Below are 13,581 nucleotides of genomic sequence, written 5' to 3' on the forward strand. Positions count from 1 at the left end.
TAAATCCGGGAGTATAAAGCGGATGGCTTTAAAACCTGTTTTCATTTTCGAAATTTCGAAGAAAAAAGAAAGAAAAGAAGAGAAAGAAGAAGAAGAAAAAACATAATGATGTCGAAGAAAGGAGGTCTCAGCCAAGACTACTTCGTGGGCCCCGGTTTACGAAATCAAGCCTAGTTGGTATGCTCTCTTGATGCCTTAGCCGTAATTATCTTTATAACGATTTTCTAAAGAACCAGAGAGAATACCATTAGCATATAGGATTCAAACCCTCAAGTGATTTAATGAAATTACTGCGCGGGTTTTGGTGGAGTACCAATGCTAGCCCCGACCAGTATCCTTAGCCAACGCCGGTATGCCACTCTGTTGCGTAAGGATGGTTTACGAGCCCGCGTGGTTAGTGAAATGATCGATTTTTAAAGTATTTCTATATCTTGCGCCAGAGGCAAAAATCGGGACATATCGCAGTTGGATTGTCTGGTGAGGGGATAAGGTGCTTATATACCACTCAGACCAGATCTAATACAAAAAGCAAGTTTGGCAAAGACGGGGCTCAAACCCTCTTTTCTCAGGAAAAGAGTCAGAATCAAGGCCGGTTGCGTAAACATTCTAACGCCCCAGCTAACGTTGTCACCGGCTAGCTAGTTCTCGCGGGTCTTCTAGCTTCGAATTTTGCGGAATTAATCGTTTCCATAAAGCTTCATTCCACATACAAAGTGGGGTTGGAAAAAAACCAAGGTTTTGTCAAATCCCGTGTAACAAGGATGGTAGTATATCGGTGGATTTGTTGGTACAAAGAGAAGCTCTGGAAAATTAGGAAGAGTATCAAATGGTCTTACTTGCAAATGTGGGCACAACGTTTGTCGGCGCTCGCGACGATCTTAAAGCGATATACCACAAACTTGGGGACGTCGGCATTCAAATATCACATTTACAAGCTGATGGTGCTTTCGATTTTGGCTACAGCACTTGTGGTATTAAACTGGGACCTCCAGGAACAATGGGATCGGACGGAGTACCCATGGCCCAAGGAATCACTCTTAGCAAGGCAATGGGAAGCGTTGTATCTGGCGAAGTTATTGCCTACAGTCCTGGAAACGAACTTGCTCCCTTAGAATGGACCGTCGACCCACGAATCATTTTCGAAAGATGGCTTTACTCACAAGCCTATCCTACTGCTGACTGCGAAGTCCTACTACGATACTGTCAAGACAGCACCTCCCGTCTCGAGAAATCATTGAGAAGGATCGGCGTCATAACAAAACGTCATCCAAGAGCAATAATCGTCGTCTTATAGAAACCGCCAGCATGGATTATCGAAGAATTTGCCGTAAGACCCGAAGGAAATTAGGCCCACTTTATCACAATACCAGATATATCACCTGAGACTACAGCCTTCGGTTATTTCAACCCATCTATTAACGCGATAATGAATCGTCAGATAGAAACTCGATATATTCAAAGCCGGGATCCGTTAGCAAAGCAAGTTGTGGAATTGGCAAAGGGTGCTGCGCCGTTAGTCGGTGGGAATAATGACAAACTGGCGTCTACGGTGGTACCGCGTATGCGTAGTGCTCTGTCAATTGCGATGCTCGATAGCTCTGAGCAAGAAGTTGAAGCTGTTTTACTTGTTCTGCGTCGAAACGTGTACGATGATTGGAATCTGTTGTTTAGCCTTGTTTCTTTCTGAACAGTTTTGTTTCTTTTTCTTTCATGCTGGCGTATATAGTTCCTCAATATAGAATTACTTTCATTTAGAGACAGAGTTATATAGAAGAAAAAAACAAGAAATATCTACTTTATCTGCTACTATTTAGCACTGATTACAATCATTCCGGGTTTAATATACTAGATTTGTGCAAAATGCAACAACCTATAACCCGACCACAGTCCGATATCCTATGCCTCAACGGAACGTATATTCGAAAGTAAAAAATAAAATCAATTGTATATTCAATTATTCTGTCTCCCTTCTGTCAATCTAGCCGTGTCATCCCCATATAATCCAACAATCGCCCATAACCCCCACAATTACCCCCCCCATCCTTCTTCCCTCTCCTTCTCCTCAGGGTTGCCCTAATCGACGCAATTTATATACAAAAACAAAGGGGGACTATATTTGTTCTAAAAGCTATTCTATGATTGAGGAAAAAGATCAAGAAAAAAAAATGAAGGGAACAAAGTGTGGGGATTTGCAAGTTGTGGAGTTTGGTTATTGCATAGTGGAGAGAGGACGGTTAATATCAAATGTAGTGGAGGGGTATACCGGTATCGGTAGGTAGAAATATGAACAGGGTGAGAGAGGAGACGGGAAAAAATGGTATGAGTCAGAATGATCCGTTCGAAACCAACATATATGTGGTTGTATAGTATAGTATAGTAATGCAGGAAATATTGTCAGATCGCTGCTGGGAGACAATCGCGCAAGAGCAAGACAGTACTAGCAGATTTGGAAAAAATGGATGCAATTGCAAAGAGAGAACTAGAAAAGCTGTGATATTTAGTTCTTGGAGTAACAGTAGCTAGCGCAAACTTGGACGCGGGAAAAAAAAAGTCAATCAAAAGAATTTGTGAATGTAGGTTTCTTCATCTACGCGGCAAAAAAGTTATATGCGATGCGGATTAGTACAGCGAACGGGCTATCAAAAGAATAATTCTCAAGGTGAAAGCCAAAAGCAAGACAATTGCAGAACGAGGCCTCATAATGCCTGAGACAAGAAAGAATAAAACCGGCTGTAAAAGTGAGTAGAAACACATGGAAGGTAACTTGAAAACGATAACAAAAGCTGTAACAAGCAAGAGCATTGCGATGCATTCTTGAGAATCGTCAAAGGCTCAATATCGAGTACGAAAACATTCACAAAAGCAAATCGCGGAAAAATAGACGAGAATGACGCCGTAGAACTTTTTGATCATTAAAGGAAGAAAATTCGCTCATCCGTGCAAAAAACCCCATGATATCAAAAAAACATAAGATTGGAAGAGACGCAAAAGAAACGGAAAAGGCATCAACTTCATGACTTATCAAATGCGAAGGAATCATCTGCGCCAACCGAATACGAGCCCTAATCCAATAGCACTATTGCACTATTGAATGTAAAATCCTCAATTCATGTTCAAGAAGCTTCGATAAAAAAAATGCTTCGAGCCCAATGAACCTTACCCTTCGTCAATCTCGGACCTGCTCGCAGATGACTCACTTCAAGCCGTAAAGCCTGGCCAACTTCTCGTCCTCGTACCTCTCCTGCGCGGTGTCGACAACTCCCTTTAGAGCTTCATCTCGCTTCCTCTCCATTTTCCACTTATCAAGCTCCTCTAACCCCCGAGCGAGCTTGCCTCCTCGGGATCTCTCATTTAATTGTTCCATCTTGGCTAAAGCAGCCATCTGGAAGTCAATATCGCCTGATCTTTCGTGAACGTGCATTCCTTCCTCGACGTGATATTGTGTGAATGCTGCAACATGTTTCGCGTTGCTGCGCTTGCCTGGGTTCGCTGTTGGTGTTTCATCGGCTTCGGTTCCGATCTTTGGTGATTTAACGGCAACCCCCCCACCGCTGCCGCCCTGGTTAGACGACGATGTCTTTCGCGGCTTTTGCGGTCGTGCTAGTGCGTTTGAACTTCGCCGCCGCTGTCTATCTGTGGTGTTTGTGGCATCTCCTGTCTCCTCAGTCTGCTCCACCTCAGGTTGTTCTTGGATCTTCAATGCGGCAATCTCAGCCTCTGCAAGATCGTCTTCCCGCCGCCTGTCTTCCCGTTTCCGAGGGTTTTTTACTGTCTCTTGCGATTTCAAAGCCTTCTTCTTTTCAGCCTTAGCGGCTTTCTTAGCTTTCTTGCGAGCTTTGGATCGCTCTTCCGGTGTCAACATTTTCCGCTTGTCTTCGTCGTCATCTGATGGATAGGTTGGTTGGACACCGGGATTAACCGGAGGAGATTGGACGGTAGTTGAGGAAGTAAGACGGTGAGGAGCCTTCTTGCGAAGCGAACGTTCACGGGCGAATTCACGACCCGGGGATCGGAGGTCGCCGTGTGTTAGATAATTAAATTCAGAGGGCTCCATTGTGGCTGGTGAGTCCTCTCCTGAGTCGGAGATGTCTTCAGTAGCGGTAGATGAGCAAGAAGATGATGTTGGGGAAGGCGGTGGTTGTTCTGATGGAGAGTGTGTGATTTGGGGTAGTACTATAGGTGGTGGTACGGCCTCTGACATTGTTGGTGTATGAATATACGGTGAGAGAGGCAGGGTAGAAAAAAGGGAAGGGTAGAAGAAAAGAAGGGAGAAAAGGGAAAGGAGAGAAGAAGATAAAGAGACCGGGAGTGGTTATATGTGATAAGTAGCTAACTGCAGCTAGTTTGTATAGCAAGTGCTGTTGTGTATATGCGCTTATGATTCAGAGGGGACGTGGAGTACGTGCACCCTGCAGATGCAGAATCAGGCGGCAGCTGGCAGGATCGAAGCTCCAATCTGCAGCCCAGTTCCAGGTCTAGTTTAGGGGGCCGTCTGACTAAACTTGGTTCTCTCGTCGAGAAGAAGAAGCTTCCCCGTTTTTGGGAGACGAAAGGGAAGAGGCAGACTTGGAGGTGGACCGGCGGTGGTGCTGGAGGGATGTCTGACGGCAAGAATGGGTGTTTCCGCAGCCAATGGAAGCTGGCACAATCCTAATTTGGGAATCGTCTTTGGATGAGGCTGTGTACCTTCAATATAACAGAGTCCTTGAATAAGCACAAACTACGAAGCACTGGAGGTTTAATTAGTAGAGATCACGGGGGAGACGAATTGTGACGGCGGAGAAGCCGCGATGGTTGATAACGATGGTTGATTGAGGTGATGATAATAGTGGAGAGGAGAGATATTGATGTGGGGAGAATCTTGTGAAGGATCCAACCCAGCAATATTTTATTTTTATTTCTCGATGCTCACCTCCAAACTGCCACCCCAAATTACACCCTCAATCGAACTAATATGGAAGCAAAGGTACAAATATGAACCGACAAAAAATCGGCAGGAAGAAAGTAGCCGGGACAATTATTTCCCTCGTTCCCTGGCCCATTCAGAATTTTTTTTTTTTTTTTTTTTTTTCCACAGAAATCAAGCATATCGATGTCCATTTCAGCTAGCGCCTACCCGCTATGACGCTTGCTGATGCGAGGTGGGTACGCAACCTGATGCCAGCCCGCATTGGCAGCCTTGCGAAAGCCTCATCTGTGCCTGTCAGGTCGCGATTTTTTATTTTACTTTCTAGGTTAAAAAAAAAATAAAAAATTTCGCGACGGTCTGTCGTACAATTCTTCACAACCAAGGTTATACGAAATATTAATGGATTGGGCCTCGAGATACAAGTTTCCAATGTTACATGCAAATGCAGTCTGCGCGGCACCTTGGAAAGTCATCTGCTCCAGTTTCACTAGTCTGCGATATCTTGAAACTTATCCTGAAACCGTCTACAACCTAGTCTTTGTGGCCGTCGTGAATTGCGAATGCAGGAGATTGTTCTCATGATCACCCCAAGCGGAAATTAACTCGAACTATACAGGTGACTCATTGCTTCTATAACAGTTCGGATTTACCGTTACAAGGAATATTTCTCCATCCTGACTAAAACGTCAAGAGAAACTTCCAATTCATCTGCAGTCAACAAGACTGAACAGTATTATGGTAGTCGAAATTATTTGTCAACGCCGACAATTCCGCGAATAATGGTTTGGAGGCAATGGCATGTGGTCCATGTGCCCATTTCCCGCTAAAAAAAACAGAAAGCTTGAAAGCTTTAAAGCTGATCTTCGAGAAAGCATCGCCAAACCTTCATCATGGATTGTTGGGGGTTTTGAACTAAGCTTGACTCACTGACGTCGGCACATGCAAAAGAGTGGAGCAGCCAAGGGGAGGGTGAGAATTGTGCACCCGCTCAACAGCCACAAATAGCGCCTCACTTTCGATTATTCAGAATAAGCCTCAATGTATATTAGCGATACTATAGGCATGTGCACATATATGGGCATCAAGGAAAGGAAAGCATTGGTAGATGACGGCTTACCGATATTGAGATCCTATTTCAAAAAAATATGCAAGCAAGAGCCCTAACATTGTTGGATTCAAAAGAGCTGCACTCCCTTAGTACTCTATAGTATCATGACCAAGTCTCCGAACGAATCATGATCAAACTCCTACAGTTTAAGCATCCACTTGAGCCCAGTCTTTTCTTTCTTCTTCATTATCGTTTGCTAGAACCGATCTTAGGAATCAATGACTGATGGTCTTCATGCTGCCCTACGAAAGTCGAGCGAAAGTATGACTTGTGCGCTTTTGGCCACGACTGAAGGTCAACGGATCTGGAACCATCCAGAGCACAAGCGTCAGCTCAAACAATTCAAACCCTCTGCAGCAGGAACCCTTCATCCAAAGCTCTTACCATGAACTAACAAACGTTTAATTCTCGATGTCGTGCGCTTTCATGTTATAAAATGTTCAAGTCGATTCGAATTGCACAACCGATCGGATCGAGTTCGAGTTCAGCTCATTCTTACACACACTCATCCGATGTTGGGCGGTTATAGAGGCGGACAAGTATATCCAAGACGTCGCAGCGCATCGGCCGAAGTTTGAAAGGCACTCTCGCCCTCTCTCTCACCACCAGATTACAGATGCACAGCCGATACTTGTAATTACAGAAGTCGCTTGTTGAGATTAGGTATACTAAGATAGGACCTGAGATATTCTCACCAAGAGAAACGTCCAAGCTGACTTTCTGTAACCTAAGGATATCCACAATAGCTCAATCGTTAGCCCAAGTCAGTGCGTGGGTGGAATAGACAGTGTTGCCTTCCGTTAACAATTTCGAAGCGGCGAATGGGAAGCCCTAACTACCGAGATCTTGGCTTCGAACTTCTAGAAAAAGGGATGTTGAGATCAAAAACAGCCACCACCCGCGAGACAGCTGGGGGTACCGCTGCATCTTTAATCACAGATTGAAGGGGAGAACACTGGTCTCATCAAGATCGGCTTTCCAAGGATGGCGCAAACAAAAACCGTTGATAACTCGAGATGGATGGTGAGCCGTCGGCTGGGGTTCGGTGTCTTTGGGCAGATTTTTTTTTTTTTTTCCCTTGTCAAAAAAAGTTCGGGATCCGGCATCCCGCTCGGGTATCCCAGAGCACATGCTCTATCCCGCGGGTCAATTCGGGAACACGGAAAGATCCTGGGACCCGGTTAACATCCCCGGACAAGAGCTCTCAGCGAGGCACAGACGGAAGACCTTGACACAAAATTAATCCAAAGGAGCCGCTGACTTCATCATCTCTGCCTACAGATGCTAAGAAAAGTATGAAAGAACTTGTGTAGCTGCCGATTTGTGATCACTTGGGCAAAGAAACCTTATAAGTCAATATTTGGGTCGATACCGATCTCGTAATATATCTCGGAGTTAGTTAAAAGTAACTTAGTTTATGCAAATATGCGAGCCATGGATGGCTGTTGTCGAGTCGTGACAACCTCTGTAATATCCGCTTCTGCAGCCCGCACCTATCAAAAACTCCTTTCTTATTCCTCCCAGCTCGCGGGAGCGGGATACCCAGCCGTATGGAATTTCTCTTTCTTTCTTGCTCTCGAAACATGCAGAGAAACCTGGTAACAGTCACAAAGGGGACCCCAAAAAGAATGTCCCTAAAGAAAGAAAAATAAAAAATAAAAAAAACTCAATCTCTCCGGTGCATGAAAACAGTTTAAGCTGCCGCTCACGAAGGTCATCACGCACACTGGGATGCATCGATTCGATTGAGTACTGTGTTTAGAGAGCGAACAAACCCTGCAGCCGGGCAAGCGAAATGGCGTCGACGAATCGGTTCAATTGGGGCCGTTTGTTAGATCATCAGATGCCAATACTACCGCAAAGCTGGTTTGGAAGCTGTCGATGTTGGGACATACCGAGGTGCTATCCCGTAGGAAATGATAAAAGGGCTCATGACAACTCAGAGATATCATACCATTATAAATGCGGGACCGTCATTCGCAGCGGCTTGGCTTGAATACCTAGGTAGATGCGTAGTCTGGTGAGGCAGATAGTCTTGAGAGAGCTCATAATTAATAATCTGTCGAACGGAAAACTTTGCTCAGTCAAATGACCTCGAATACCACGTTCCGAACACACGATTATCTCGCGACACCTTCGTATCCTTCATGTAATATGACTTCCGAGTTCATCCTAAAAAGCTCGCATCTATGCGGCGGCGTTCGCCGCCAGATACTCTGTCCGGTAAGACCTTCGAACTGGGGCGGACGGTCAGGAAGTCTTGGCAAGACTAGCGCCCCCGTTATGTGTTAAACTGCACGTGGTATTTTGGGGGTGTGGGAGCAAGGGGAGAACCGCACACCCTTTTCCGATGGAGTCTCTTCTGTCTGGGATCCGATTCAGCTTGGGGTTAACCAGGTCCCGCCCTTGCCTCAGAGACGTTTATCACTCCTTTCGTGAATGAGCAGAACGCAAAACGAAGAGAAAAAAAAAAAAATTGAAAAAAATTAAAAAAACTAAAGAAGAATAGAAGAAGTTCAGTTAAATTCAAAAAAAAAAAAAAAAGAAAGCGAATTAAAGAAAACAAAAGAAAGCAAAAGAAAAAGGAGTTCGAATTCTTTCCTCGTTAATTCGAAGGACACAGGTTTCCACCCTCACTAACCACATCAACCTCGTGCCAGTTTTCGATTGGCCGTCCCCGGCCTCTCAGCCAGAAAAAAAAATTCCATTTCGGCGCTTCTTTTTTCGCTGCAAGATCTCTCATCTTAAAGATTCGTAACAAGGCGAGACAGAAATTACGTGCCTGTCCGCGGGACCGGTGCCTACTTACATACGAAATTTTCCGACCTGGACTGCTTTGGGGGAGGGTCCTCGCGCTCGCTCGTGGAGGGTGTAATCCATCCACCATTGGCAGTGCCAACCAGGGACGGCTCTGGCTCCCTCCAACTAGCCTCGTCCTTTATAGTTCCTTATAACCAGATCCCCTCAGTTAACCTTCTCTAACTTTTTATGGTTCGGACCTGATCCCTTTCACATTCGACATATCTTACATACCAAAAATATCACCGATCGAGTTTCCTCACCAGCATACCAATATAATTTGTTTTTTAAGACCCGAGGAGGATATCAATAGCGAGCCAGTATCGACAGATTATCGACTGATCTTTCGAACCACCACCAGCTACGCACCTTCCCACCACACACACCCTTTCCCTAACTATACCAATACACGCCACCCTGAATTTTTTTTTCCAGTCTGTCCTTGTTACGGTCTTTCTTTTCGCACGTCAAGATCTTCGCACCCAGTAACTAGCTATACACGCAACTTCGCGACAATATATTATTTGGGTGACAATGGCAAGCGGACGGACAGGCTACGGATACCTGTCTCCACAGTACAGTATGCAAAACGGTAAGCTCCCACGAAGGCCCAGTTTCCCTCGAACGCCCTTGAATTTCTCCCACCCAAATACCTCGTATAATAACATATACTCTCACCTCCTATAAACACATATACACACACACACACACACGTACACGCACACACACACGCATGTACACACTTGACTACACATGCCCTTTCCATAGCAAGACAGACACTCTCTCATATATCATTGGATTATAAACTTTATATCCTTTTTTATATATATTTATATTTATATCTACACACACTAACATCTACCGCTTCTTCTCTTCTGCTTTCTGGTCATTCTCAGCAGAAAGTAACGCCACAGGCATATCGATTGGAATAAACAACGGCCAAGACGAATATCCAGACGTCGACTTTGGCCAATGCTTCCTCGACCAACCATCATACACGCCATTTGGAGATGACCTTTCGCTTTTCCCCTGCAGCACACATCAATCAAACGTTCCCGGATTATCTGCTACAGTGTCTACACCCAGTGAGATGGCAGGTTTCGACTTCTCTTCCTTTTTAACTGGCGCCTCGCCGCCTTGCGCGCCTGCTATGGAGCAGGGCTTCCAACCTCCTTGCGGTGTTAACCCCAGTAGGCAATCCTCCTCTATGGGTAGCAACCTCAGCGGTGGCGCAATGAAGAGATCTCCTATGAGCCCATCCCTCGATTATGAAATCGAGGAGTTACCTCCAGCATTATGGACACTCCCGACGGAGAATATCAAAAACAGCATTGCTATATCCCACAACTCCCCGGACATGGGCGGCTCTTCATCTTCCACTTCATCCTTACCCATGAAAAAGGACAAGTCTGCCACAGGAGTGTCGAGTACCTCCTCAGCACAACATCCCAAACACATCACCTCCACCCGCAAACTGTCAAAACACGAGGCCCAGCAAGTAAAGAAAGCGGCCCACTCAACCGTTGAGAAACGTTACCGAGCAAACCTAAACACCAAGATCACGCATCTTCACGAAGAACTCGTCAAAGCATCCGAAGAAGATTCAGTATCCCTTTCCAGCGAGCTCCGCGGTTCCAAATCCAAAGGGTCGGTCGTCGGACCCCCGAAGACAAGAAAAGCCGATGTGTTGACGGACGCCCTAAACTTCGTCAACAGGACACAGAAAGAAAAGAAGATGATGAAGGAGGAAATCGACTTCCTCAAAATGCGTATTATGACATTGGAGAAGTTGGTCAAGTGCGAAGATTGTCTGCTATTAAAGCAGATGGATCAAATGAGGATGCCGAGCACACAGAGAAGAATCGTCAACTACTAATATCTCTCTTGCCTCGCTTTCTTTCCTCGTTTTTTTATTCATCATACCATTCCGTTTCATCTCCTTTCATCTCCTTTCATTTTCTTTCATTTCATTTCTCTATATATATCATATTTCCCTTTTTTTTTTATAACTTTTATCTAGGTGAACAAAAGAAGAGGTGGGACATCAAAGAGGGGAGTAATGGTGAGATCTTTGCATTCTGGATATTTCATCGTCGTTAAACCTGCAAACCAAAATTTGAGGGCGGATTTTATACGGGTATATATACTGTTTTGCTTTTAACAAATCATCTTGTATAGCTTGTTTTTCACATCGATATCATGTTGTTCTTTCCTTTATTTAACTGAAAGAATCCTTTGCTATCTCTCTTTTTTTTTTTTTTTAATCGGGAAGGGAGTTCTGGAGTTTATTTACGGGCATGTTACCACCAAATTAACGTACAGCTATTACTACTGTTTCGACGAAACGGACGAACGTTTAAACTACACGGAACTCTCCTTTCATTAACACAATTGTTTTCCTTGCTACTACTCCTACTAGTTGATTCTTTTGAATTTTTTTAATTTTTTTTTAGTACTATTACTGTTCAGGCCGATTTGTTAGTTATTTTTTCCTATTTTTTCCTTACTAAATTTTTTACTTGGCTGCTTTGGATATCGATATCATGATTGCATCATTTATCTGTTCAATATTATGGCTTATTAGCAAAAGAAAGAAACCGCTCTCACAAGAATCAGATTTCTTCGAATTTGGATATCCCCCATCAATATTTTCCGGGAAATCTCGTTTATCTCTCCATACACTGTAAATTTTTCGTTTTAATGCAGTGTGGATGTACAGGCATCCAACCAAGGTATCCAACCAAAAATATTGCTATACAGTCAAGAACTTAAACTTGTAGCTTAGTATCGTATGACGTTGTCCTCATTATCGTATCAGTTTAAACAGAAGCCAAAAGGGCTAATTTCTTTACTTTTTTCCCACAATCATTTTGCTTCCGTAATTAATACGCGGTAGGAAGAAGGTCCCGGCATGAAACGTATATATTACCAGAACGCCTTCTATTAGAGTTTTATATCTAACGCTCTTTGTTACGGAAAACTAGGTCCCCTTAATGCCCCATCTCTATCTCGTGGCTCCCTTGAAAAAAGACTTGAAAATGATGCAATAGCCATGCCACAAGGCTTTTTTTTTTTTTTTTGGAATCGATACACAGACACTTTTCTCTGGGGAGGATAGTCCCTCCATGCAACGATGGATTACCGCTTTCTACTCGGGACTTGAGATGATAAATCATACTTGTCCTCCTAGCTCAAAAGCCGCATGGCGCCCTCCCTATATTGGGACCATCCTTGATACAGGTCCGATATCCTAATAGATCTCAAAAAGGGATCCATGCGGCGAACTCCCAAGCTTTTCCTTCTCGTCTAAAACTGCCTTCTCCCAACTACGGAAGGAAAGATAGGAATTAAAAGGGAAGAAGGGAAAGTACAAAAAAAAGTAAACTGCTAAACAATTGTGAGACAGTATCGTTATAACATTTCTTACTCCTTGCTTACCCCGTTAAGCCTTACCGGTTACTACTTCCCATCCGACGGACACACCTCCTTCGATCCGGCAAACGAAAGCCGATAATATACCGGGTTACTTGACTCGCGCCGCATATGTATAACGGTAATTCAATTCACTCATTTCGGCTTCTTCTGAACATTTTTAGCCAGCCGAGAAAGACTAGAGAACTCGCCCCATTCGGCAAGGGATTTGTAGGGTTAAGCAAGAGGGTTATACAGATGGGTATTTCTGTAACAAACTTTGAACTTTCGTGAATTTGAATTTATGATATGTTATCCACTTCCCTAAATATGGCGAACAAGCTAGCCTTCAGCCTTGTAATAAGTTGTAAAATGTAATGGACGATCTCGTGAAAGCCACTTTTACGGAATATGGTATACTTTTCTAGTACGCCTCCTTCCATCACGTTACATTTTGGTCATGGGATATATTTGAATATTTTGCCATTCGCCTTCCTGCTTCCTGCTCCTCCTGCACCTCCTACCTGCATACTGCTTCACGTTCGCCACCAATTATCGTCTCCGCACGAGCACTTATTACGAAAAATTTTCTCCAGGTGTGCATGGAAGACCCTTCGAGCGTGCATATTCGTATACGTCCTAATAGATTGCCGATTTGATGACAAAGGAAGTGTGAATAATATCTGCAGAGAGAGAAGGGCGAGTTAGGGTAAAAATGGCCGATGACGTCCAAGGTCTGTTTCGTATTCTCGTAGACAGCCGTGTGTATCTTTTGCCTTCTCCTTCTCCTCCTCCTCGGCATGATAAGCGTCTTTTCGGGAATACTATTGCCATATTTCCATGTCCCATTTCCCCGCTTCCAACTGTTGGACAATCTTGAGGAATTAGATTCAGATCTTTGCCGCTGTCGTCGATCTAGACCTTCTTTTCCTGCATGCGTAAGTGATAGCTTTGACACCCTAGCCAGCTAGCCAGCTGGATGAAACGGCCAAAAAAAAAAAACTGTTGAGATGCGGACTATTATTCCTTTCAGATATATACATGGGTATGCGAATCTTCCCTCTCACACACCCGAATACTTCTTCTCCCCAGGGCCTTGCTGAACCAACTCTGGGGTGAAAAAGTATATATGAAGTTATAAGCGCCGGAAATCACTCCCTCCAATCGCAAGATTTTGTTGTAAAAAAGTAAAGTCCCCCCTACCCCGAGGCGAGTTCCTTTTCTTTCTTTCTTTCAAAAAAAAAAAAAAAAAACCCGAATATGCAATGCAACCAAGGGGGGTTGAGTAATAATGCAGGCAAGCTATATATATGTACAGTGATGATCATTATAAGAAAATGGAAATATGTGCTGG

At 44.1% G+C, this 13,581-nt stretch overlaps 3 protein-coding genes across 4 annotated transcripts; 2 read left to right on the forward strand and 1 right to left on the reverse strand.

The window, feature by feature from the left end:
• Positions 1–826: 826 nt before the first annotated feature.
• Positions 827–1,294, forward strand: DFL_008134 (uncharacterized protein; the record flags this gene model as incomplete). The annotated part of the gene is made up of 1 exon (XM_067637826.1): positions 827–1,294. The coding sequence occupies one exon, from the start codon at positions 827–829 to the stop codon at positions 1,292–1,294; it is 468 nt and encodes a 155-aa protein (XP_067485776.1).
• Positions 1,295–3,193: 1,899 nt separating this feature from the next.
• On the reverse strand, positions 3,194–4,201 carry DFL_008135 (uncharacterized protein; the record flags this gene model as incomplete). Its single annotated transcript, XM_067637827.1, has 1 exon — positions 3,194–4,201. One exon carries the CDS (start codon positions 4,199–4,201, stop codon positions 3,194–3,196), a length of 1,008 nt encoding a protein of 335 aa, XP_067485777.1.
• Positions 4,202–9,350: 5,149 nt separating this feature from the next.
• On the forward strand, positions 9,351–10,692 carry DFL_008136 (uncharacterized protein; the record flags this gene model as incomplete). 2 transcript variants are annotated; one of them, XM_067637829.1, is made up of 3 exons in its annotated part: positions 9,351–9,408; positions 9,713–10,463; positions 10,533–10,692. In XM_067637829.1, 3 exons carry the CDS (start codon positions 9,351–9,353, stop codon positions 10,690–10,692), a joined length of 969 nt encoding a protein of 322 aa, XP_067485779.1. The 2 variants fall into 2 exon arrangements, with proteins under 2 accessions (XP_067485779.1, XP_067485778.1); XM_067637828.1 differs by having other exon boundaries at positions 9,716–10,463.
• Between the last annotated feature and the right edge of the window lie 2,889 nt (positions 10,693–13,581).

This window comes from Arthrobotrys flagrans (assembly GCF_004000055.1).
Source record: "Arthrobotrys flagrans strain CBS H-5679 chromosome Unknown unitig_1, whole genome shotgun sequence".
NCBI lineage: Eukaryota > Fungi > Ascomycota > Orbiliomycetes > Orbiliales > Orbiliaceae > Arthrobotrys > Arthrobotrys flagrans.